Source organism: Falco cherrug, chromosome 4 (assembly GCF_023634085.1).
Source record: "Falco cherrug isolate bFalChe1 chromosome 4, bFalChe1.pri, whole genome shotgun sequence".
Taxonomy (NCBI): domain Eukaryota; kingdom Metazoa; phylum Chordata; class Aves; order Falconiformes; family Falconidae; genus Falco; species Falco cherrug.
The window spans coordinates 106,544,950-106,572,757 of record NC_073700.1 but is presented as its reverse complement, the minus strand read 5'-3'; the positions used below and the strand labels follow the sequence as shown (position 1 = coordinate 106,572,757).

Below are 27,808 nucleotides of genomic sequence, written 5' to 3'. Positions count from 1 at the left end.
ACGCTACGAAAATATTTTTTTTCTTTCCCTGAAATAAAAGAGAGAATAGGAACAACTTAAGCACATTTTAAGTCATTACTCCTAGCCATGCTTGCCTCTGGCCAGTAATCAGTATTTCATTTTCTGAAACAGCAGAGAGTATATTTTTCTTATCTATGAAATCATATGTTGTAATTAGTTGCTTCTGAGTTGCATGAAAGCATCTGACAATTTAAACTTTACAGTGATTTTTATTTGCCCTTCAGGAGAGTGATTTTGTTTTCTTAACTGTGAAAGATTAAGCAAAACTACAAAATGGTGTGTATAAACTTTACATCTGGTCCTAATTCTGCCAAAGCCTAAAACATCAGTAGTTTAGCGCCCAACGGTTAAAGTGCTATTTCCTCATGTTTAATGGACTCTCCCGTTCTGCAGAAAAGTGGAAAGGAAGAGGAAGAGCGGGGTCACATTTTGAGTCAGCGCGTAGACGGAGTAGAGCTGTCCTTTATCATATCTCTGGACATCTACAAAGAAGAGAGAAGAACAAGTTAAAAATTAACAATGTAGGTGTAATTCCTCTGTTTTTTAAAAATATACTCTTAGTACTGTCTTTTTTTTTTTTTTTTTTAAGTGCTGTAGAAGGACAATGAGTACCTGAGAAATGTCCTAGTCATAATTTTACAGTAGCAAAAGGAGTAAAGTGCAGTTCACTTAAGTGCTCATCTGTCTGCTATCATACTTGTTACACTTCTGTAAACAGATTTATTTAACTCCAGGAAAGCCACATTATAAAATTCTCAAAACTTAATTTTAGGTTCCAATTTACATTACCATCCTATTTTTTTCATTTCAATGATTACTATTTAAAAAAAAAAAAAAAAAAAAAAGGCAGCTCAGAAAGATATTGCTCTAGCTGAAAATTTCTATGCTGTGTAAGCTCACACTTCATTTAGGCAACTTTTCATGTGAATCTCACACTTTGTGCAAAGTAAATTTCTCTTTTCATTTCCTAATCGAAGTAGTAATGTTTCTTTCTTTAAATTACTTCTGTGTTCCTCTACTAATTATAACTAATAAGCGAGATTGTAACCTGCCCTGTGAATGTTGCAAAAACCAAATCAAACAATAGACAAACCTACAAATATAACAGCAGAAAGACTTCTAAAGAAATATGCTCAGGAGTAAAAAATACCTCTCCTGCTCTATGGACCTATGTTTCAGGAGAAAAAAAGTAATACAGAGGAAAACTTGAGAAGCATAGGAAATAAGTATGTACATATAAAAAATTGCTCAAATAACATCTGAGAGCCTGTTCCAACAGTGAGAGCCTATAGTTATTAGAGGCAGGAGTAGCAAAAAGAAAATTTTCTTGAAAATTCAGAACAGTACTTAGTTCTTGTTTGTATAACATTAACCTTAGAAAGCTAAAATCTTTGACAAAACCACAAGAAGGAAACTGTTTTGTTTTGTTTTTAATGGTTAGGGGGAGGATGGAAGACAGACAGTGGAAAAAGTAACCAAAGGATATAGGTCATTAACCCCCTGAAAAGGTGATCTGTCACTGGGCATGTTCCTTTTATTGGTTCCCAAAATTAAGCAGCAGTGCAAATACATCCTCCTAGATATTATTATGTTAGAAATTCAAAGCAGAAAAATCTTGGTATAGATTAAGGACATGAAAATACATAGGTGGCATATACCTCAAAGGGCATAGTCACTTGCATTGAATGTAAAATGTTAAAAAGCTAAAAATTATTTAAAATGTTAAATGTTGGAAGAGTGTAAAAATTTTTAAAAATATAAATGCAAAATATGACCATGTCTTCCAGTGTTATTTTCATAGCACAGCAATATTTTTATGAACATGATTTTTAAATAGCTTTTCATGACTTTCCTGTAGTGTCAAAATCCTAGTGTGGATGCTGTTATACGGGTTTAACACATTTGTTGTCAGGCTACTTTACTGCCTTTATTTCATAGATTCTTAGAGCTATGAACGTGATGTCATAAGAGGAGCATTTTCCTCTCTGTGATTAAAAATGGTCTGATGCTAACAACGGTGAGAATTCAGCCTCTAAGATTCATGAATGAGAACCAAGAATGGAGAAGGCAAGAGGATCAGTATTTCAAAAGAAACACAAAGAGAAAGGCTGTGACAGGCAGGGCAGATGTAATTAAGTCTGTGGTCATGTAGTTGTTGTCTTTTTATAGTCGTAGTGAATAACATCAAGATCAGAAGTAATGTTAGCTTGCTGAATACACGGCATTGTTTTGTGAGCCTCTTCATTACTGGAACAGCGTTAACCAGCAGCACAATGACAGTGAACAAGAATTTTGTTAGTAAATAATACAAGACAGTTCATGTGCCACATGCTGCTTTTGAAGAGGCTAGATGTTTTTGTTAAAACTCTGAAAGGTGAAAGCTAAGGGTTTATAAAACTGATGCTTAAGACTGAAATCTTTGTTGCAGAGACCTTTGCTGGTCAGATCACAAAGGCGTAAGACACATGACAAAGCTAGGTGTAGTCTGATGGTGAAGGTAGTCGGTTCTGGAGCCGTCTTACTGTGAGTCTGCATCAGTATTTTGCTTTAGATAAGGAGTGCAGTTTTAAAGAGAATCAAAAAGTTATTCCTACTAATTGTGCTAGGATTCATGGCAGTCCTGGGCACGTGAGCTGGATTCCCTCAGATGAAACTAAACCAGGGGAGCTGCTCCAAGTACTAACAGCTGTTCCGTGCACAGAACCAGGCTAGAGTTGGTCTGAAACAACCTCCTCACAGCTCTAAAATACGTAGAGGAATGATGTTTTCTCTTCAGCACCATCTGTTCCTTTCTATATGTTTATTCGTATTTGCAGTACTATGTCCTCATGTATACAAAGATTTAACCTACCTGTCCGGCAGAAAAGCATTGCTTTTCAGTCAGAATTCACCCAACATAAGAAGAAATAATTTGCCAGATTCAGCTCCCTCCTCATTCTATTTAATCTGTTCCTTATTTATCCTCTTCTTGCCCCAGCATTTACAAAAGTTACTCCATCAACAGGACCCTCTGTTTAAATAAGTGCAAGGACTACATTAGAAAAAAAAAAAAAAAAAAAAAAAAAGCATTAGTTCTTGCCTGCATATCAGTATGTCATATTTCATCATGCTTTTTAAAAAACCTAATTGCTGCATTGGAAGAAATGCATCTGTATGATCAAATTATTGTTTTGTCTCATTTCTTTTTTCTCTCTCTTTTTCAGAATGTTTTTGTAGATAAACCAGCATTTCCAGAATACAAAGTTTCAGATGCAAAAAAATCCAAATTCATACTGTTGCATTTTAGCACTTTTAAAGCTGGCTGGGACTGGCTTATATTACTGGCAACGTTTTATGTTGCTGTGACTGTACCTTACAATGTTTGCTTTATCGGCCACGATGAGCTGTCTACAACTCGAAGCACAACTGTCAGTGACATTGCGGTGGAAATCCTTTTTATCATCGGTAAGATATGTTTGGGGGTTGTTCGGGACCTTCTTTTTGACATTTAAGGTTTTCACAGAATGTATAATATAGAAAAGGAAATCATCATCGCTTTCATGATTTCAAAGAAAATCAATTGTAACTGTATAGTTTTAGATTTTATCTGAACTTTAGATCACCTTTTTTGAAAAGAAAAAACTTTAAATTGATTCAGGTGGTCCTGCTGTTACTCAAAAGGGACTTTTGACCTCAAGGAATGTTGAAAACCACTGTTTCACCTTGTGGATGCCTAAAACCTTTCCATTGTAGGGATATACCCTGGAATTACTATAGTGTGTTCATAATGTACTTATTTTTTCTATTACCTTTCACAAACACTTAGAAGACACATTGACTAATAGCTGAAAATCACCAGATTTTGAAAACTAATGACATAAGACTGAAACTCATACTGCAATAACACAAATGTACAATATCAATATGCTATACAGACAAGTGGAATAGAATTTAAGAGGTTGTAGCTTGTCATCTGGTCCGCTCTCTAAACTTTTTATTTCAATTACCCATTTAATTCTTATACCTCTAAATAATTAAAAAGAAGACAAGCTCATATCTAGTAGTGGCCTTGTAGCAAAGCAATTTCTTTTTTTATATTATCTTTTTTTCAATTTCTTTGTGAATATAGAAAAGAATCCCTGACTAGATTCACACAGGTTTTTCCTTGGTTTTGTTGTCATAATACCACTCAGTGCTGTCACACTGACAAACCATAACTCAGATCTGTTGATAAAATGCAGGTGGCAAAGATATTATTTTAAAGAAATAAGCAAAGTTGAATATGTCTTTCTTGAATAACAAAAGGCTTAGGACAAGTTATAAGAGAGAAAGAAAATTAACGAAAGTATAAAATCATCCTCAGATTTGAAACTTGTTTTCTACTTTTCATTATTTTTTCCTGAAAAAGTGTAGCTTAAATCATACATTAAAAGCAGTGTTATGATCTTCTCTAAGAGAACTAATCTGAAGATTCTTAAACACTAAGCAACAACTCAGAATGTCTTTAGTTTAACAGATGTTTTTCTTACAAAAATTTTGAAAATTTGTTCCATTTCACTGACAGCTTTACTGTAGAGGGTGAGACTAGTAGGTGATGTGGCTGATGGAAGGATCAGAAGTTATGATGGATAAATATTTGTTTTTTCCTCCTTTGGACACTGTTTTGTCATTAGGTTTAAGATCTGATTTTCCCCTTTTATGCTGTTAGATCTTGGTGGACACTCCTGTTAATGCAAGCAATTCATATTCGATGATACTCAAGCACTACAGTAAGAAACCTCTATTTTGCAATGCAGATTATCAAGGATCGTCTTTTGTCTTGTGTAAAAAGAGCAAGGTTACAACTCTAGTCAGCCATAAATGATGCCGCATTCCATTTTAAGGAATACAAAATGAATAATTCCACTTGATCTACCTAGGCATCTTTATAAAAACCAGCAGATTCAAGGTTATGATGTTTTGCTAATGGTTGTATCCTTCACCCTACATTAGTGAAGATAACTGGTTTGTGTTATGAATGTGTTTATTAGAATATGAGCACAAAGAAGTGTAGTGTGTATCTAGCTGATTTGCATGCTGTAGTATTCATTTGAAGCAAGACAGATGGTGCACTGCTCAGTGCTACTTTTCTGTTCCTATCTTTTGTTGGAAATATGGACATATCAGTGAATGAAAAGCAATGGTTTCTCTATGATCAACTGATTATCTGGGTAAGAAAATTAAAAGGAAGAAGATTTTCTGTAAATTTTACTTCATATTTTTTGCTTGGACTTTTAAGTCTATCATGCAGGAAATCAAAGATGATTGTAACTAAATACATTCAAAGTATAGAAAGTACTAGAAAAGGCTTCTTTGCCTAGTTATGTCACCGGTAATCACAAACACTGTACTGCAGCACACCAATGTTCCTCCCCCTTAGTTTCAATAATGGCTCAATTTTGCCCAAAATAGTTGTTCCTAAACTTATTGTATATTTTTAAATTTGTGGCTCTGGGAAAACATTTATGGAACATTTTCAGGACATTCTCATACTGCATTTAAAGCTCTGCAGTGAATTTAAAGAAACTAGTGTGTTTATAGCCACCTCTCAATGGTCCCTTGTCTGTTAAAATGTTGAATTAAAATGTCTCAGAATATGTGTAACTATATTGAAAGTAGTAAGATTGACAGCACACATAAATTTAAGCATAAATTTCAGGACACTGTTGCACTGTGGCTCTGCCAAGCATGTCTTTGATGGATGATCTATGTGCTCTGAGAAAAGTCAATGAGAAGCATTGAGTAAAGCTTTTTATGACACTGGTGCCTCAGAAAGTCAGTGGGGAGATCTGTCTGAGATGGGGCCTTCAGCTATTTTACGGGTCTGTAATAGTGGACTGAGGTATCACAACTCTGCAACGGTGAATTGGAGAAAAAGGGTCTATCTGCTTTGGTTTTATTCAAATTTCTCAGAGCATAGAGTAATGTTCCTTTCATACATAACTTGCATAAACTCTTACTTGGACTTGGCAAGGTCTTTGGTTTTAGCTAGGTTATCAAAGGGAACGAAGGTATGACAACAACAAGGAGAGATGTCTGCGCATCAGTTCAAGGGACATAATAGGGTAGAGGCTAAGGGCTTCCTTTAAGAAGAAAAGTTTGCACAAATCTAGTGGCTAAAAAAATTTTTTTTAGGCTCATCCAATTTGTGAGCCAGTATATGCTTTAGCATGACAAAAATACATATGGCAGTGTTCTCCTGACTCAGGGTAATTATAAGTGAGAGTGTTAATGTGAATTAAATTATTTATGATAAAAGAGCACATCTAACTAGAGGTTTAACTGCTTTAGTCTTTAAAATTCTCTAAAACATATACAGAAGATAAACAATAATAATAACCCATTTTATGATGTCTTTGGGGAAAAGGTAGGAGAGGGAACATAATTAAGCCTTCTCAAATTAAGTTAAAATTATTTTTCATTTGATGTTTCTTGTATGTGCTAGTGCTTTGATAACTTGTGTGATGTGATGTTTGAGTGTACCTTCAGATCTCTTCCTCTGTAATGTGCAAACCTTCTCTAACATCCCCTTGTACATAAATTTTTTGCTTCCTCTATCCAAAGACAGTGTAAAACTCGATTAGTTTTTAGAATATTTTGACCGGTTTATGTGTCCTAAAATTGTAAAGAGGTGGAGAAAAAAAGCTTTTTAACATTAGTGTATTTAAGCAAGCATATAAAAAATTATCCTAGAAAGCATTTCAGCTGGTGAGTGATATTACCTGATTTATTGCACTATTTACTTCAAAGTTTATGCCCCTTAACTTTGTAGGCAGTAGCTGGGTCCTTCATTTGTAGACAAGTATGTTTAGATGGCTAAAGTTTAAAATTTCTAAGAAGCATAATGGATCTTGGCTGCTTCTCAATAATATTTGTGAAGTTTTCTCTGTTTTGGAGAAAAAAACCTGGGAGAATCTCTCTCCAAATTCATTCCATTTTATTAGTAATAACCTACTGATTGTATAACTTTCCGTTCCACAACAGCTAGTATAGTGCTTTCCTTTCTGCAACAGCTTTATTCTAGGTTTTAGGTATTGTCTTTCTTTTTATTTTTCCATTTTTAAAACATTATTGAACACCTTAACTGAAGAAAGTAACATTACTGAAAAAATTATCAATACTTGATTGCTAAATGCTCAAACTCACTCACAGGACTATTTGAACAGGGTGTCTTCAACAGGCGTTATGATCAATGGATTGTTCAGAGAAAATATAAAATATGCATAGGCTTTCAGGGTTATGGTAGTGCATTATTTGCTGAATAAGATCAAAGCTGTCTGAGTGTTCTGTCCTCTAAGGTGGCCAAGAACTATAGAGAGAAGAGCTATAAAGATAAATGACCATTTACTTTTGGATCATTCAGTTTCTGTTGGAAGATGGAGAACCCTGGATACTAATTATAGCTGTAAAATTATATTCTATATCAACATAGTAGCAACAGTAATTTTAAGAATTTTGCCTACCTGTGGGGAAAAAAAATCCTCAACATAGCCATCCCTTCCCCCACTCTCCACAGGCACAGAGTTGTTACCTATGGCTTGCACTTCCAAGGGAGAAAATTAATCATGGTTACTAAGATTGCTTCTTTTTGCATTTGCATCTCTCCATCTTGTTAAATATCATTTAACGAAGTGTTTTACCAGCAACTTCAGTTTTTAAAAGCTGAGTGTTTAGAAGCCCTGAATCTGCGATTTGTGTTGCATGATACTGTAGATCAGAGAGATTTGTTGGTCCATTAGTGTCTATCACAAATGTAATTGACTCAAAATCTTTTCAAAACTGTCTTAAATCATATGAAGCCCTAGAGTGTCAGATGTTCAATATGTAGAGGTTTAAAAATATGGTACAAACCCAGCAGAAATTCATATAATTGTTCATAATTTACAGAGTCATTCAAGTGTGCATATTATTGTTCTGAAAATAATATATGTCAAAATTTGTTGGAATCAGATGAGATAGTATTAAATGCTATAGATTTTATGAGGTTGCTTTAGATTTTCTTTTTTGTCTCATGATCTTTTTCATTTTTATAATGATTATAATTTCATATCTTTCAAGTGCAGAGAAGGTCCCGTGAAACAATATTTGTGTCTGGGGGACCTCACATCTAAGAGGACTGGTGCATTTTGAAAGAAAATGGCAGTGTTTTGAAACTTATTTTAGAAAGTGTGCTTTCAGACCCTAATATGCTAAAATTCAGGTAGATGCCAAGGGAGTGGCTTGAATTTGTCTCTTGTAATTTATCTCTGAGCACCGAATGGTCTCATGCATGAGTACATATCAAAACATGAAACCGGATAGAGTGACATTGTTCATACACCCAATATTAGGGACAAAGGTCATAATAAATTGTTCATGGACTGCGGATTACCTAGTAATATAACTGAACAGTAAAAACTGCTTATGTTGAAAAGCAGCAATAAATTCCCTAAAGATTCTCACTCAAAGAATCAAACTGAAATTGGGAAGACCCCTATGTTAGACATTTTTCCAGTGGCCTTCCTTACATACCCTTGTAAGGAGAACAGATCCTACTCTGCACACAAGATGCTGTTTCCAGGCACATCCACCTGAACATAAAGGAGACAAGCATAAGCCACAGTAATTTAGAAGTGATCATTTCCACGGAAATATTTCTGTATCTTCAGGTAGATAAACATGAAAGTTATGATAGTGGCAGCACCCTGCAAATTTGAGTTGTATTGGCTCTGCTGTCTCCTCCTCTTTGTTTGCAGAGGTGCAATGTCATTGTTACACATCTCTAGCCAGGTTCTCATAGGATGAAAAAATATATGCTGGTAGATCTAACCAACATTTTAAGAAATTGCTGCCCCAGACTGTTGCTTGCTACTCCTGAAGTTGTGAGATACGTTACAGTTAAGACAACAGAACTGCCTATCTGAGCATTCCTGCTTTTCCTGCGCCCAAAATGAATGATGTTGACTTAAACTACTTGTGCTTTGGTTACAAGAAGGGGGTCCTTATGTATTGTGCTATGTACCATCAAACTTAAAGGTAAAATCCAAGAAACAAGTACTTAAAGAAATACTGAACAGGCTCTATTCTGAAATCTGATTTTGTGAAAGAATATTTAAAACAAAGCAAGTGGATTATGAAGGATAAAGGTCCTTTAAAATGCACATGAAAGATGATGTGAATCTCCCAAATATGGGATGAAATACACAACATTTACCATATGCAATTCCTTACTGTTCTGGGGAGAGCTCTGTAGGCAACATATAGCTAGGTCAAGATATCCTGCATCTGTGCTTCTGGCAAATAAAGTCATTGTTCCACTTCTCAGCTGTCCTAAATGAATCTCTGCAGACATATTATTTTTCTTTCCTACTTATTCCACAATGAGACTTGCAACATTGGAATGACAAGCTTCTGAGCACTTAAGAGTGCTAAGAGCACTTAAGAACTGACTCTTCATCTTTTTTTGTCTAAGCTGGGGTGCTACTGTTAAAAAAAAAAAAAAGAAAAAAAGAGCAGCAGTGTGGTAATTCATTTGTTTCACCTATAGTCAATTTAGACATTGAAAAATGCTGTAGTAATAGTTTTGTAAATAGTTTTCACTCTCCTATGTTTCCTTTCAAAAAGTATACAGAATATACAGTCATACAGAGTATGACTGACTTGCATTATAACTACAATCAGACAAAGTTTGTATTTAGCTTTACTATCCTATAACAGGATGGTAAAACAACACTGTATTGTTCAATAATTTAAAGTCTTTTCATTAAACACCTAGGTAATTTCCAAGGAAATGCTTAGATGCTTAATAGTTGACCATATTTTTTGTGAGCTTGCATGTGGTCTTTTTCACATTTTTTTAATGATTTCTGGGTAATGTCTATGTGAATTGTTGTCAACCTGCATGAGGTAATTTATGAGAAAAAATTTTCAGGTTTTCACCTTGGAATTGGTCAAGAAAATTTAAGTGCACGAAGAAGTTGCCCCTTTGTTCACTGAATGTTTTACTTGCTCAATCTTTTCATTGTCTCCAGCATTTCTGTAAAGTGAACGGTGTTCATGAAACACCTAAACACATTTGCTTCATGCACATTGAATTTAGTGAAAAGTTAAGAAACTATATGATTGATATTTCTTCAGTCTTTGGAATTGCTTCTTTCTGCCATATTTCTGCAGGTTCTATTAAGAAAATTACTCATGTAGAAACGTTCACACTTCTGCAGTCACAAATACTAGCTTCTTTTAAAAGCAGAGCTAGCAGTTCATTTTTCAGACATATTTTTAGTTCTTTGCTTTTCTTTCAAGACTCAAAAGTCTGTATCTTCCTTTCTAGAAAAGTCGATATAATATATTTCACTCCTCAATGTGTTCATGGATTGAGTCTGTTTTTAAAAGATAGAGCATAGTTTATAGAAAAGTAAATCTTTCCAGTGTTTAGTATGTTATTGTAAAGGTCATGGTATGTGATGCTTTTCTGGCATATCAGATACCGTAGAACTGAAATTAGCTGATCCCTGTGTAACACCCTTCAGTTAAGGAGGGCAACTTGAAAAGGTGAACCCAAAAGGCTGAAAACTAAGGAAGCAGAGAAAAGAATGTGACTTTTTATTTTTAAGTTTGTGGTCTTTTGTTCAGTTTCATGATGTTGGAATTTGAATTCATTGGCACTCAGCACAGTAACAAGTTGCAATTAAAACTCCTGTTTTAACACTGGTGTGCCGGTCCTTCTGTGTGTTCCAGCATGCCCACAGTAATGGGTGCAGCAGCCTTAGCATCTGGCAGAGTGTTCCATGCTAGTGCATTAACACTGACCATACTATGCTCCTGGAGGGAGTGACTTTTTTTACCACAATAGCCATTCAAACCATTAATGCCTTCAGAATTCAGGTTTTTGTGTTAATGAATAATTTACCCAAGTAAAACTGTATTTCCACTTGGGTATGACTTCCCATTACCTTCCACTGTAAGAACAAAGAGTAAGGAAGAACAAACCAGTCTGTCAGTTACAGATGGATTTTGGGAATCAGTTCTGCTATGATCCGTCACACCTGAGAATGGATCTTGCTCCATTAAACCCACTAAAAATGTTGTCAGTTTGTCAAACTGTAGTGGAGCAAGGCTGAGAACATATGTCAGAGCACTGCCTTAGAACAGGGCCCGTGCCACTCCTCATGTGCTGTACAAGCATCTTGGTGTCCAATCCTAAATAAAGTCTTTTCACTAGAGAAATTTGACTGGTAAAACAACTTAGTGTATTAATGGTGATTTTAGCAGAAAGCCTATGAATTATATTAATTCCACATTTTTTCAGACGTCCATCATATCACATTACATCACACGTCCTTGTGCTGAGGATTTTAAGAATGTGTAAGTTTATATTTCCATTGTTCATCTGACTGCTAGTCACCCAGCTAAAGTCACAAAACCTCTAGAAAAGGGTTTCTTTGGATGGAGGTGTAATGTGCCTCTGAAATGAGGTTCCCAACCTCTGTGACTGCCCACACAAACCAAACAGGGTTGTTTCCCCAATATTCTGAAGTACTAATGGCCAGGAGAAATCATTACTGGGAGTTGCACTTAAGCTAAAACAGGAGGGAGAGGAATACTTGATAGCCAAATTTTACCATTTAAAATATACTGTTAATTAAGGACTAATTATAATCCTTTTACATAATTTCCTTTAATGATCATGCTCCTCAATAAGACTCTCTTTTCTGTTGAAGCTGTGGAAGAGAACAGATTTTTCTGTTTAATAAAATGCCATCCTGGTGGTACAGTGATGGCTTTTGATATTCCTTTTCAGATTTCAAGTCTGTTGGGACCTACACTTTGTGTGTTGGAATACTTCTTTTCTTTAATTTCTAGCAGTATAAAATTTAGCCTGGCTTCTTGCTTCTCACTGTTACCTAGGTCAACATAATACATCTGAGATTTCAGTTATATGTAGTTTTACATAACCTTTCAGTTCATAAAGATCCTGATAAGAAAGAAAAATTGTGACCATCTAGTTCAATCTTAAATATAAAACATTACATTTAATCCAGCTATTAGTATTAATTCCAATAAACTGTGTTTGGCTAAAGCATGTTTTCCTGAAAGGCATCAGCTCTTCTTCAAAGACCTCAGAGAACAGAGAATCCACAACTCCATTCATCTATGGCTTGTAAATGGCATATTTCTTTTTTGTATTTTTTTCATCAGCCTGCAGAAGTGACATCTTTTCAAGTGTTTAGTACTACTAGTTTAACACATTACTACCTGCTGATTCTTAGTTAGGATACACTGGATTGTTATTTACCGTCTGATATAGTACAACCATGCTTTGCTGCTCCATTCCAAAATTACACAAGAAAGATATATTGAATACATCTTTTTTTTCCTCAAGATTATTAATCATAATGGGATGCCACCAGTACAAAGGAACTAAAGTTGCATATTGGTGTTTCTTTCCTAATACTTTATTATTATACAAATACTAAATTCTTTCCTAATACTTATTATTATCTAAAACCTTAATTTTCCTTCATCCTGGCTATCAGTGCTTTCTTTTCTTTCCAAAACAGGTCTAGCTTTTCTTGTCGAATTTTCTGTAGTTTATATTGATGGTTGCTTAGTTCACTGTTATACCTTTCTTAAAGAGGAAAAAAAAATATTTTTCCTTCAGCAGCTGCAACAAGCTGTTATAAAGGCTTATTATTTTGTTATATATTATTGTAAATATATATTTTGTTATATATTAAGTATTTACTATTTAAACCCCCTACATTTTGGTTTTACATTACTTAATCTCTGCTGGTTTTTGCCTTGTACACTTTATTTGACTTCATAATAACTCAGGTTCCTAAGCAACAGGTGTAAAATAAGCATTACTTTCCTTTCCTATATAAAATCAATACCATCTCTCTCGCCTTATCATGTCAGCATCTAAAAGAAAATCATCAAGCCAACTGTGGTAGTAGATAGTTTCGTGGGATATGTGGAGTTGAAAAATCACGCTTCCATTTGAATATACTGTTCCTAGATTTACTAGGAACACCTAGGTTTATAGCAGAAGTAGAATAGAAAAAATAAGAGTTTATATAGGGACAGATAAATTGTTCTTCAAGCAATATAGCACTAATATTTCCTGGAATCTTTCCGAAAAGCTCTCTGGCCATATTCTAATACCATTATCCATGTATAATTAAATAAAATTGGCTCAGATAATCAGATAGATCAAAGAGCTTGGACTTTGGGGAAAGCATTGCTAGCTAAAGACAATCAATGTAAAATCACATAAAGAAAGATGAGAAAATAAAAGAAAAAGGAGAAGAGCCAGTCATACCATCTAGGAGGGGGAGGTGGTGTAGGAAACTGTCTGGTCTGAAAATCAATGGGGTTAATATTCCTAAATCATCTAGGTCTCAAGCGCAGGATTGAATTACTGTAGTCTAATAAAAAATCATGCATCACCCAATGCCCTGGTTACTGCTTGCATGTATACTACTTGCCCTAAAGGTGCAGGATTTTTCAACTTTATTTAGTATGCAGTAAAAAAGAGGTAAACTCAGTTATATTACCTAGCATTTGCTGCAGCCCAAAAGGGTGCCATGACAGTTATGGAATCATCTGACTAATCCTAAATTGTTATTCTGCTGTAGCTTGTTCATGTGTCTAATCACAGCAGGGTTTATTTAAAAAAAAAATCAAGCCTAAAAAAAAAATGTTGGCACAGGCAGGTCAACTGCCTCAGGTAAAATAATCCTGTTTATGGTTAAAAAGGTTCAGCTGGCCATCAGATAAGTTTTAACCTCTGGATTATCTCTATTTTTACTTCTTTTTTTTTAACAGAAAAAAAATAATGAGATTGTGCAAAACATGTATCATGCTTTTGAAACTGGAAAGGGGTATTATTCTGGAAAACATCTTAAGGATTAATAGGATAGCTTGATGAATGTCAGTTTATGGTTTTCACTCTGTTTATGACATTTAGGATTGCAACCTTCATTATGCACTAAGTAGAACCTCAGTTTTTGTAATGTAATCTTTTTTTCCCTTTGTTGAGTACCAGTTTAAATTGGTGTTTTCATGCCATTCACTGAGTGGATGTGTCTGTGAGTGAATGTAAGCATGAAAGAAATCTAGAAAGGGATGGCTTGGTAAAGGACGCGGCATGTTCTACAGAGCATTAGTTCAAGAGAAGTCACCAAACAGTTCCAAAACCCGACAGACTTACTCAGACATCCCAAATCATTTATGCCAGTCTATGAAATAAGTTGTCTTTTCATAGGAACTGAACATTGCTAGGGTGTGGATTTTCACACTGCAAGCTTGTGAAAAAGAAAGTGGTCACAAATAGGTAAGTAAAAGCCGTTAGAACACTCAAATAAGGAAAGGAATAAGAGCTTTTAATTTAGATCGTGGTATTTGCTTCAGGAATTTAGAATGAAAATACCACAAAATCATGTAGCCATGGTAACTGCAAACTTGGAAGACACCAGGATAATAATGTTCGTCAGAGCCTTCTGATGTTTACTGCTGTGGATACTGTGTAAGAACTTAATTGGAGCAAAATATATAAATAAATTGGGAACCGCAACTGCATGTAGATAACATTTTTTAATGTAGACATTTTCAGAGCTGAAAAATGGGGTTTGTTTTTATACAAATTAATTTTATTTAATCTGTAAATCTGTATGAGTTTTAAAGATATCACATTTCTGACAAGAATTTATTTTCTTTTAAAAAAGGAATATGTGCCCATATCTTATCAGGAGTGGAAATAATAGGCTGAGAGAACCCACGTAGATTGAGTTAGTTAGCCATGGGATCCAACCAGAAGGTAAATCAGAGTCAAGGTTTAAGTTTGAGGCTGATTGTACCAAATGGTTTTATGAGATTTGTCACAATTATTTTATTTGCGTGCATCTTGGGGACTGGTGCCTAACAGGGCTTCTGTTTTGCCTTGTGTGGGGTTGGCAGGGGAGGGTGATCAGTCTGCGGGCTAGATAGAAAGAGGAACAGGATTGAAAAAGCAGAAGAGAATTGCATCAACGGGCACATGTGGTCAGACAGTGTGTGAAGCAGAAGCCTGTGTTCAGACAGAACAGTGGAGCAGTGCTGGAGGTATAGGGTGAAAGCAGTAGGCATGCAAAAGTGAAGGTGAGGGGGTAGGGTGGTAAGAGATTATCAATAGAATTGTAGAATCTGAATGGTTTGGGTTGGAAGGGACCTTAAAGATCAGCTAGTTCCAACCTCTTCGCCATGGGCAGGGACATCTTCCACCAGACCAGGTTGCTCAAAGCCCCATGCACCCTGGCCTTGAATACATCCAGGGATGGGGCATCCACAACCTCTCTGGGCAACCTGTTCCACTGTCCCACTACCCTTGCAGTAAAGAATTTCTTCCAAACATCTAATCTAAATCTACCCTCTTTCAGTTTAAAGCCATTACTCCTTGTGCTATCACTACATGTCCTTGCAAGAAGTCCCTCTGCAGCTTTCTTGTAGGCCCCCTTTAGGTACTGGAAGGCTGCTATAAGGTCTCCCCAGGCTGAACAATCCCAACTCTCTCAGCCTGTCTTCATAGGAGAGGTGCTCCAGCCCTCTGATCTTCGTGGCCCTCCTCTGGACTCCTCCAGCAGGTCCATGTCCTTCTTATGTTGAGGGCTCCAGAGCTGAACACAGTAATCCAGGTGGGGTCTTGCAAGAGCTGAGTAGAGGGGAAGACCCGCTTCCTTCAACCTGCTGGCCATGCTTGTAATGCAGCCCAGCACATGGTTGGCTTTCTGGGCTGCAAATGCATGTTGCCACTCATCTCTGAGCTCCACTTGGACATCGAGCCATTGACTGCAACTCTGCATGCAGCCATCCAGCCAGTTCCTTACCCACCAAGTGGTCCATCCATCAAAGCCATGTCTCGCCAATTTCGAGACAAGGATGTAAAGTGGGACAGTGTCAAATGCTTTGTACAAATCCAGGCAGATGGCATCGGTTGCTTTTCCCTTATCCACCAATGCTATAACCCCATTGTAGAAGGCCACCAGGTTTTTCAGGCACAATTTGCCCTTAGTAAAGCCATGTTGGCTGTCACCAATCACCTCCTTATTTTCCATGTGCCTTAGCATAGTTTCCAGGATGATCTGCTCCATGATCTTGCTGGGCACAGAGGTGAAACTAGACTGGCCTGTAGTTCCCTGTGTCTTCTTTTTTTTCCTCTTTTAACAACCAATGGAAACTTCACTGGACTGCCACAGCTTCTCATATATGATCAATATGGCTTAGTGACTTCGTCCACCAGTTCCCTCAGGACCTGCGGATGCATCTCGTTTGCTTTGGAAGACTGAGCAGAGCAGTCTTTCTGAGGGTGGTTGCCCATTGATTTGCCACTGAACTTTTGTTAGCATGAAATGATTCTGCCTGACCTAGGTGTGGACATTATAGCTGAAATAACTGAAAAGCAAAGCTGTATTTAAATCTTTGGAGGTGAGAGGGGAGATGCGCAGGTGATACGACTGCTTGTTCCAAGCCTGTTGAAATTTAAGAATTGGGTCTCTCCCTATTGCTGCCATGTGAAGTTCACCTTTGTGTTTGACACACGCAAAATTACTTTCTGCTTTGCAGACTGACACACTTTGCTTCTGTTAAGCTCACAGGTAAGTGGGGAAGGACTAAAAGTCTGTAAACAGGTCAGGGCTGGCTTAAAATACATGGGTGTTTGTTAACAAAACAGAGGAATCTATGCTAAAACACTGTAAATATCTGGAAAAAAGGCACCTTGTAATATATATGTTACTTAAGGGCCTTTCCTAAAGTCAGTAGGATAGACTAGGTTTTATCTTGAGCTTTAATTCACTTGAACTCTGACCTTTTACTGTCTAATTTTAACTGAAATTGAATTATCTAACTTGAAATAAGAAACCTTTTTTTTTCCTAATGAAGATGAGAATTGAGAGACTTCACCATTTCCTTCCTCTCTACCTCCAGTACAAAGATGATATTTTAGACATATATGTGCTGTGTTTCAGCACAGAACATAGTAAGTCAAAATATCAGTTTGATATTTTCTGCTGTTACTCCTGCTTTAGTTTTAGGTAACTTTTAATGACATTGCTCATTTCAGAGACACTATTTACATCCCTTATTCTGCTTTCCTAAGCATGTGGCATGATCTGCATAGCTTGCAAGATCATTAAAAATGACGTTTTTCCAGCTTAAATGGAGAAAAAATTAGCAGTAAGGTAACTTTTTTTTTTTTTTTTTTTTTTTTTTTTGTGATAATCATGTTTGTTATTAAGGATTTGTTCATTGCTTGTGTTTTATGAGAGCTGCTGAAACAGAAAAGAGATTGTAGTTCTTGTCCCGATCTGAAACAAATGTATCAAACACAGCTTTAAGAACAAAGCTTGCACAGGCTGCAGGTTGTTAGAGCATATTCAAAGATGATACATTCAAACATACCTCTTGTAGAAAACTTTTGACCCACAAATTGCCCAAAGACATCGAAGTCGCTTCATGTATGCTTTAACAATCAGCTCAGAGATTAAGTGTCCCTCTTGCCTGGTTTACAGCTGTAATTTGTAAAATTGTTGCACTTCATACTGCAGGAAATTATTAAAGTCCTCCTTATCTCAAGGCACTTGGAACACAAATTCAGCACTAAAGAAAACCATTAGTTTTGGTGCTGTGGAGTTGTCTGGAGTCTTCAAAGCTTTACAATACTGATGCTTGTGTAGAATTTCAGATTGCTCTGTCATTGGTAGGTAGAAGCTAGTGCACAACAAGATTCACAATTTCTAACATATTAAATAACCCACAGGTACACTACAGAACAGATTATTGTACAGTTTTTGATGTTTACCTACTCTCTGTTGCCTCAATTTGCTTACCACTATAGTTGCTCAAAGTCTTAATGATAAGAAAACATTTTTAAACAGCAAAACAAAATAAATAATAATATGTTAATCTTCCACTTTTTAAACAGCAATCCCCAAAAGACTGCGGAACATGTAATTCCTAAAAATAACGAAATCTCTCAGGGGAAATAGTTGTTTCTAAATTTATGTCAAAGATTTTGTTGTGCTTTTAGAAGTTTCTTCCCTCAGGAGTTCTGGTTTAGTTTTGGTTGGTTTGGGTTTTTTTTTTTTTCTTTTCTTTACAGCTTTCTCAGTAAGTGCTATGGCACAGCAGTTAAGCTGTAAGTAAGGTCGCTCAGATGAAGAAACTGTTTACACCCAAGTATAGCTCAGAAAGCTGTCAAGAAATAAAAGATGGAACATACTCCTTTACCTCCCTCTGGATTTTTATCTAATGAGTTGGATGCAGAATGAAGCACTTAACATTTCCTATTCAATTTTATATATATAAATGTTATCTGGGGCTGTTGTCCTAAATTGCTTTGATAAGAATGCAGACAGGAGTACAGAAAAACCTCTAATCTCTTCAATCTTGAACAGTGACTTCCATATGCATATTGATAAGCCTTTGGTGTACTGGATGACTTAGGGGAATTTAAAGCAAACATTTATCTCTTTTTCTGTTAAAAGTTTTTGTTGTTTCACAAATGCTAATGTGCAATAAGTAAGTAAATCCTTTTTCTAACTTTGATAACTCTACACTGGAGGTTTCTAGAGACAAATGACAATGAGAAGTTTCGAAACACTAGGGATATAAATATCCTTAGCTTTCTTTCTTACCTATATCAAGCAAATCTGCATGAAGTAGTTATGTATGTGGTGGTGCCACCGTACTGATCTGCAAACATGAATAGTAACTTGCTCACCCTACTAAGCACCAGTGGAGCTGAACTGACCTCCTTGCTCATTACGAACCATATGAAACCATGCTAGCTTCACATCTTAATTTTATTACTGAACATTTCAGAATAATTTTGTAGATTTAAGGATGCAGGGCCAGCTAAGACTACTTGGTGATCTAATCTAAAATTAAAAATTTAATATCTCAGATTTTACTTACATGTTCTGTTCAGCCTGAGGATTTTGTTGAATGAAGACAATAGTTCTTGAAGTGTGAAGCAATTATAACCTTCAAGATCTCAATCCATGGAACCAGATAGCCTTAGATATGTGTCTAGGTCACTTTGTGTTAAGGCTCTACACTAAATCTTGAAAAATTTGTGGAGGAAAAAACTGCTTTCTGGCTTCTTTCGTATGGCTAACAGGCTTGAAGATAAGATCTTACTTAACCCAGTCTCAGTGTAGCCTACCTAAAGAACACCGTAGAGAGATATGCAAATAAATATTTTTTTTTCCCCTAAAGCTATGAAATGAAGGGAAAACCAATAACTCTGTACCGCAAAGGATAATCATGACAGCCAAACTTGCCTTTCTTCTGCCTAACACATCTACATATATATATTCACCTCAGGTACAGAAGTTACGTGAGTCCACAGTTACGTGTGCTTGAATGTAACTTAGATATCTTTAGGATGACATTGTGTTATAAAGTACAAGAGTGTTTAACATGAACCCAGATGATGCAAGTTCATGACCCCATTTGCTAAGCCACATTTCATTTCCAAAATGGATTTGCCTAAAGTCAATGTCTGCCCAGCGTAGCCTATTTTGCCTAAGTAGCCTACCAGTGGATGAAAACAAGTAAAAGTCAGTTCTCCTGTTAGTTTTCTGGAGCTGAGTAAACCAAGAAAGCTGAATTTATAACATGTAAAGTGAAGTCCAACTAATTTTTTGTAATTCTCCTCTTTGTCTTTTCATTTGCCTTGAGAAGTGGGTGCTAGAAATGTATCACTATAGCTGTTCCACCAAAGGCACAAGCTGTGTCCTATTCACAGGTGATACTCTTGGGTTTGCTCCATCTTTGTACTAAGCCCATGCTGACACTCTGCTGTGAGAAATCTCTTTCAGTGTCATTGTTTACCAAGCCAGAATCTCCCCTTCTACAGATGTCTTTTTCCTTCTTGAGTCTTAGATGCGGTTTGCCTATCAGATAGAGATATTTGACCCATTTTATGCTTGGATTTGGATTGGCCACAGTCATCCATCATTTTTGTTAGAAACTACCATACCATTGTGAACTGAATCAGCCAGGGTGAATCCTCTAGAAACAGTGGTGTTTGTAAACAAATGCATAGTAACATTTTGAAGCTGAGCAGACCACCAGATTTGGCTTTTATGTGTCCACATATTCTGGTTAATGTGAACCTTCAGATTATGATGATACCAGATGAAATAATTTGACTACAGCTAAGTATTCTGCAACAATCAACTAGTTTCATAGCTGTATCAAAACCCAGTAATTTTCTTAGCAAAAGACAGTATTGATTTCATACCTTTCATAAACTTAGAGCATTACTTACTTTAACATGTTATTATAGACATTTAACATATATGCTAGAATGATCTGCTTTTCTTGTGATTAGCATATCTATTGTTTTCTGGATCACGACTTCTAGTGGACACACCCCCACCCCCAAATTACTAAAATTATCATGCCAAATTCCACTTCCTTGGCATTTCTCCAACTTTCTGAGATTTTTATGAGAAGTTAATACTGGTGATTCAGAACGTGGCTTTCAGTAAGTTCCATTTAGAATATTAGGTGGAACTTTGTCTTCAAATATCTCCTTGAAATGTCTAATGCCTTCTTTGTTACATGGTAAGTTTCTATTGCTTTCTATTTCTATGGCTACAGCATCATTAAGAGACAAGTGGACTATAATATTCTATACAAGTATTCAGTTTTGTTAATAATTTAAACTTAATTAGGTTTTTGTTCTTACTATCAAACTTGTAATTTTGATAGTCACTGATCTTTTCAACATCAGTTAAATTTTCTGTGTTATTTTGTATCTTACAATTTTGTGAGGGTTTTTTGTTCGGTTGTTCTGATTTTTTAAAGAAGGCTTTTTTTTTTTTTCTTACTTAATGTCCTGAATATTAATTCACACTTAAAATTTGTTCCAAACCTGCACGTTGATAAAGCACTTGGGGTCTTCCAAATAGTTTCTTTTACACTTCTAAGTGCACATCTTAGATAATGTCATATTTTCACGGTGTCAATGTATGACAAGATCATGTTTTTCAGATCAAAACAGTAACTGATTTTTAGTCAAAAATAACTTCCTCAGCCCCCCATTAAAATATACTGCAACACTAATTTATCCAAATTGCCACAGAACATCTAATTCCATGTTGAGTAGGGTTTTTTTAGAAAATTTTAGACAATTTTATTGTTAAGTTTATAGAACAGCTCATATATATCTGAAACTCAAGGCAACCATGATGCTATGTTTAGTATCCTACATAATATGACTAGATATTTTTCAGTAACTGCCTCTCATTTTGTGGACATAAGTTGTCCTTGCAAAAAAGCATACATTAATTGTTTGTGCCTGTTTCACTGCCAAAGTAAAACAGCCATAAAAGTGAAAGGATAAAATATAGCTGAAAAATAATTTCTACTCTCCACATTGCAAAACTTGAAAATAGTACATATAACAATATGTTTTAGAACTGGAGCTATTAACATTTCTTTGCTATAAAATTTTAAATGTATGCAATGGAATTACCCTTTTTAAAGAGTTAACAATATGTATATGAAAAATATGCATCTGGAAGTGAAATTGATTAAATGTGCATTTGTCTTACTACATGTTAAATGAAAGTCTAATTAATATTTTATAGAAGCTGATCTACCATATAAGTGCTTCTCTGATTATGTTACAAATGCTTTAAGAAAAACTCTAGGGAGATGAAACTTTGAAACCCAGTTGGAGTTTTTTCAGTTAAAAGGAAAAAATATCAAGTATATATAACGAAACATGACTGTTTTATAGAAGCTATGAACTTCATTAGATCCTTTTGTGGTTCAGAGCATCATCTAACATAACATAAATTCACAAAATGGGTATCTCAATACAAATCTGAGTAGAACTAATTGAGATGGTAACACTGACAATTTTGTAAAACATTATGCCAACGTTTGGCAGTGCTTTAGGCAAACATTCTTAGACCTTGTGCCCCAGAAATGTAGAACTGTTTAGCTCCAGTTCTTCATAGCTTCCATCATCACAATGTGCAAGGAGCACATTACAGCAGACATGGAGGAAAGCATCTCTACATGTACACCAAAAGGAAAGTAAGTTTGATATTGCTGTTATTAAGATGGAAATGCTGTCATGGATAGTGAGTGACCACAACAGGTCTCCTGCTCAAACCTGGATAAGTTAGTAATTCATCTGAGTGTCAGCTACTCTATTATGTTTAAAATGAAGCGTAAGAAACTGGGTAAAGTTAACAGGTGCATGGATTTAATTTTCAAACTCCTTTGCAAGAACAATATCATGAACTCTGTTGTACGACTCCAAGAGTCATTTCTTCATGGATTGTGCGGCTGCTCTATTTGGGTATGTATGTTCATAAGGCATGAAAAAGATGTTGTTATCAAATATTAGATCTGCCTGGTCCAAATGTAGATGGTGCTAGCCCTAAGAATTTGAGTCCTGTAGGTACCACTCTCCAATGCTATCCTGGTATAGTGACAGTCAAACAATTTGCATTTGTAATGTTCTTTTAGTACCAAAAGATTCTAAAGTAAAATTCTGGAAATAAAAAATTGCTGTAATATAGACTAGTGGCAATCCATGCCCTCTCAATGAGGCAGCATTTTCCATTGAGCTTTTATAATGTGTCAGATTGTTTTATATCAAGTTGATTTACTCATTAAGATGAACATGGTGAGATGCTTTTTCTCTTGCTCTGCTTTACAATGCTCTTCTTTACTGTAAGTCTATGTAATGGATGTCCTTTATTATGCTATCAACATTGTTGAAAAGGTGCCATTTCCAAAGTTTTTTTAAATTCAGAAGTAACAGCACACCAGAAAAAAAAAAAAAAAAAAAAAAAAAGAAAAGGAAAAAAAATCCAAAAACTGCAATAAAAAAGAGACAAAACATGGGAAAAGGTGAAAAACATTGTCCTTAATAAAAGGCAAAGTTCAGGAAAGGGGAAAAATACCTAACAAAATAGAACCTAAAAAAATTTGGCTCATTTAAAGAGAGCTGCATAAATGTGCACTTATTCCATTTTCAGTGTACATGTTCTCTATAAACATAAGGTTTCAATTTTCAAAATTTTGATTTTCAACTAAGTCATGGGGGGGAAAAATCTTTTAATGCTCATTTTTGCATTTTGCTGTCTAGGAGGTTGTACAAAATCTTGCAAATGGGACAAAGCTCACCTGCTACTCTTTATGGCTCTAGTGGCAGCAATGCTTTTTGTGTCATATTCTGGAAAATCTATCCTTCAGCTTCACTTTCTGAGAGAAATCTGTTCACACATGCTGGTCTTTGCAGACATTTCTCATACAGAGAATGAAAAAATCAAGATCAAAAGTATATCAGAAATTAAGCATTCATTCTCATGAGTGAATAGTAGGAAAAAAGAGGTTTTAGGCCCCTAGAAAAGCAAGAGCAGAAGAATGTGTTACTTCTAGTAATCCTACTGCTGCTCACTTTATTTCTAACTTGATTTGCATTAGAACCAAGTCACAATACTAGTACGGTTTAATGTTCATTATGTTTTAATTATAAAGAGATAAAATTTGAAGTATGCTTAATTCTTAGGGCTTCATAGCTTGCTTTTTTCCCAGGAATGTGCTGAACTGGAGCAGGTTTACACAGCACACTAGCTGTGAGGAAAGGAAGTATTTGCATCCAAAGAGAAAACACACCCTTTTAATAGATTGAAACTATGAAATATATATATTCTGTGTTTGTTTCCATTTGCAAGGCAGACATCATCTTCCTCTAACTTCATCCTGCTAGCGTGAACAAGAGCCTGAATCTCATTTATAGTTTTCCATTGGCATATATAGCTTCCATTTGGCATTTCTATCTCCCCTTCCACAGAAGCTGTAAGAAACAGCTGTTTGGATAGCAAACACTTCCCAAACATCTGCACGCTCTGTGCTGCGGATGGTGCAGAGCCAGCTGCTGCAACCTTCCTAGAAAAGCAGCGTGCAGAGGAGGCAGCTGAAGGTGCATATTCTTGTGCTCATCATGTAGCAGACAGAAAGGTGCTGCCATTTCTGCCATAGACAAAGGCAGAGGGCACAGGGAATCCACTTCCCTCCTTGTAACACTTAATAATAGGCTACCTAGATTACAAATAACACAGCTGACAAGTCTATTACACACTGGACTAGCATCTAGAAAGCTGCCTTTCATAACTTGGATATTAAAGAAAGTCCACTGGCTTTCAGGCTGCCACATCATCACCCTGCAGTTGTTATTTTTTAATGAGAAAAAGACAATCACGCTCCGAATGTCTTCCTAGCACTTGGGATCACTTATTTCTCTTTTATGAGATGGTCTTCAACATGAAGCATTACAATTTGCAAGGCAGCAGGCTAATTATCTTGCTGTAAAACACCGGCCTTGATGGATGACTGCACTCATTTCCGACATTGTAGAAGTTACACAAGTAGTTTTCACTGATGTTCGTAGAAACTGGGTCCGTAGCTCCAGGACAGATTATAGTCTTTGTCTTGTAGGACATGAAAATAATTGAGACTCTCTTGTCAAGACCTGAGCTTTTCTTTGGACGTTAACATGTTTTGGCAAGACGTGTCAAAATTATATATCATATTGAAATACATTCATCCTGGAATGTTACATAGGAACATATGAAATGCACCAGCCACCAAGCAATTCATACCACTTTCGTGATCTCCACCATAGCTCAAATTCTTTTTTCTTTTTTTTTTTTTTTTAAGTGAGTTCAGCACTTTTCTTTGATAAACAAACAGTTATTCATCTGGAAAAAAAATGACATTTGTTCCCTATACCGACAGTTATCACTAAAAGACTGCTTCAGTTACACATTTTAAATATTTAATGATTTTTTTCACCTGAAAAGAAACATAAATAATTTTTATGCACAGCTATCCTACTGTAGTTTTTCATTGAATTTATTTTAAAGAGCAATGTGTGGGGGTTGGGTTTTTTCTCAGTCTCCCTTTGTAATCTGTGATTTTAAAATGTTTAAAATGGTCTTTTAACTCCTTACAAAGAACAGCTTAGTGCATCGATTACATTAACTCTATGTATGTGGATCTCTTACCACTATATTTTATTTCTTTCTGTATTAGATTCTTCATCTGGGTTTTGCCATATATAAGAAAAAAAGTCAGTCTTACGGTGGATTCCTGAGGTTATTCCCAGGAATCAAGAGATCGCTGTCTCTGATTCTGTTTGTTCTCTGTCAAGCAGATATTATTTTAAATTTCCGAACAACATATGTCAGCAAGTCTGGCCAAGTTATATTTGAAGCAAGATCTATTTGTATCCACTACGTGACTACCTGGTTTATCATTGATTTAATTGCTGCACTTCCTTTTGATCTTCTTTATGCTTTCAACGTCACTGTGGTAAGTACTAGCCTGTCTTTTTTAATTGTTCTTTGTTCAAAAGGGGTTTGGGGTTTTTTGGGGGGTTTTTTGTTTTGTTTTGTTTTTTTCCAGATGTGAAGACTAAAACGGAATGAACTAAAATATTGTGACGTCTTTTTCAGCTTTGTAGCATGTTTTCACATTTGATGCGGAAGGAAGGAATACAATGTAAATGTACATGATAACTTGACATGCTGGGTGTCAAAGTGACCATTCATCACCATGAAAGACACATATCTACCATTTTTTTGATTCAGTTATCCTTACTTTGTAAACATTGCACCTACATTAGATTCATTTTTACTTACTGTGCTAAATACAATGCCTTATGGCTTTTGCTCTCTTAATGCTGCATAAATTCAGTCCTTAGTTTTTCAAGACTCATAAATTGTTACTGTGATAAAGTAAATGATTGTTATGGTCAGTATAGTCATCATTCTTTATCTAGCCAGGAATCTTCTTTCCTTTTACCTCTGGGCATTCTAGAGCATGATAACTAATTTTTGTGTGTTCTAACATCTATTATTACAATTGGCATTAACTTTGGCTTTGGTTTCAATTCATCTTTTTTAGGAATATAATGACAAAATGCTTAAGACGCTTTGAAAAATGTGTGGGTCTAACATCTGGTCATCTCACAATTATGATGGGTTACATCTGTATTGGTTTACTTATGCTAAAACAAAGGCTTTTCTTCTGATAGCCCTATTAGATTTATTACAGTAAGAATCTACTAAGTAAAGATACAAGAAACAAAAAAAAACCTCCCAAAACTCCAAACACTTCTTCCCCTCTGAATCAGAAAGTTTAACTTTTGAAAAAAATGTTGACAGAGATTTGTCAGTTTGGTGGATTTTTCACATAAGAGACAGGTTTTTAAGCTGTCCACTTTCTAATTCTCAGAATTTTGATCTTTTTATGAACAAGATGCACTCAATCTCATTAATTTGAGATACAGAAATGTACATAGATGATATGATAAACACATATCAGAAAAAAATATAGACAAACACTAGTCAGCAAGCCTCCCATGTAAGGTATCATGTTTGATTTTATAATTTAGTTCCATTTCCTTCAATGATCTTCCTCTTCTCCATTTGTTACATTAAGAACCATCAATCTGATGTCAGTGCAGTAGCTTTTAAAACCAGTTAATTGTTCCACATGCTTCAATCACTGGTTGTTGGGTTTTTTTGTAACTGGTGGGTAATCTATTTAAATACATTACTAACTCAGTTTAGCCCCTACACTAAAACCAAACAGCCAGCATAACTGTGTTGGTTTAATTTCCACTAAGAATTTTTCATTGAATGAACCAGGTCTGATCTCTTCCTTTAAGGAGAAAATTAAAAAAACCCAAAATTAATCTTTTCCAATTTAAAAAAAAAAGAGAAAATACTGATGTGCTTTCCATACTGAATTCTGGAAAATAAAGTATTTTCCAATAATTATATTTACAGTTAAAAAAGTCACAGTATTAAAAACGCTACTTCAATATGATTAATACACACCTCCTGTCTGTTTTAATTTTTTCCTTAATAAGATTACTAATATGGTGACTAAGAACATCCAGTGACACTGAAATGTCCCTCTATTAGTAGTGGATGCTTAATGAGATAATAAATGATAGATTATGCCCTAACACTAAGCCTAAAGCAGTAAATGGTACATAGCCATGTTGATCTCTAAATTAACGTTGATCAACAGGCATAGCTCCCTTAATTCTCCAAGAGTTAAATATCTTGTTAAACTTTTTGCAAGATCAAATCTTTTTCCTTTATTTGCTTTGGCCCTAGCTACTTTGGTAGCTAGCTGCTATATGGTAAAGGCCACCACAGAGTGAACAGCCAAGGGCCAACCCTCTCTTCCTTCTGGTAACTGAGAGAAAATCCAGAATTTGAGAGTCTGCACCCTGCATTTAGCCCGGAAAACACTCTCGTTTTGTTCTCGCTATGATTCCTCGATGGGAACACAGTGCCTTATTGTATCATATTTCCTGTCATGGCAAGATTTGGCAACTGTTAATATAATCCTCAAGATAACAATAGCTATCAACTGTTTCAAGAGCGGGGGGAGGTATTAATCACATTCCACTGTTTTCAGACTTTATGATTTAATAAGCCATTTCCTCATGTCTGTTCTCAGATTTTCACTCCATCGACTCTCAGATGTTGCCTCAACAGAACGGTGAGAAGGGGCATCAGGGAGCATCACTCCTTTGCTGTTCAGGCCCCAGCACAAAGGCCAAACCTTTAGGGATGCTCTAAATTCTGCAAGCTATAGGTATAGTGCCATACATACCTACGTATGTATGGCACATAAATGTCATCCTCCAGTTGGAGATTTGTGGAGATAGAGTGCGTGAAAAAGGTGTGGAATCTTTCAC

At 35.7% G+C, this 27,808-nt stretch overlaps 1 protein-coding gene across 3 annotated transcripts in view; it reads left to right on the top strand.

Moving 5' to 3' along the window:
- KCNH8 (potassium voltage-gated channel subfamily H member 8) overlaps positions 1-27,808 on the top strand; it is a 195,882-nt gene that overhangs the window by 92,529 nt on the left and 75,545 nt on the right. For 2 of the 3 annotated variants that reach the window (XM_027809082.2, XM_027809083.2), the window contains exons 4-7: positions 415-542; positions 3,225-3,465; positions 25,244-25,401; positions 27,568-27,609. In XM_027809082.2, coding sequence (XP_027664883.1) covers positions 415-542; positions 3,225-3,465; positions 25,244-25,401; positions 27,568-27,609 — 569 coding nt within the window. The remainder of the gene's footprint in view (positions 1-414; positions 543-3,224; positions 3,466-25,243; positions 25,402-27,567; positions 27,610-27,808) is intronic. The other variant, XM_005441818.3, reaches the window with a different exon arrangement.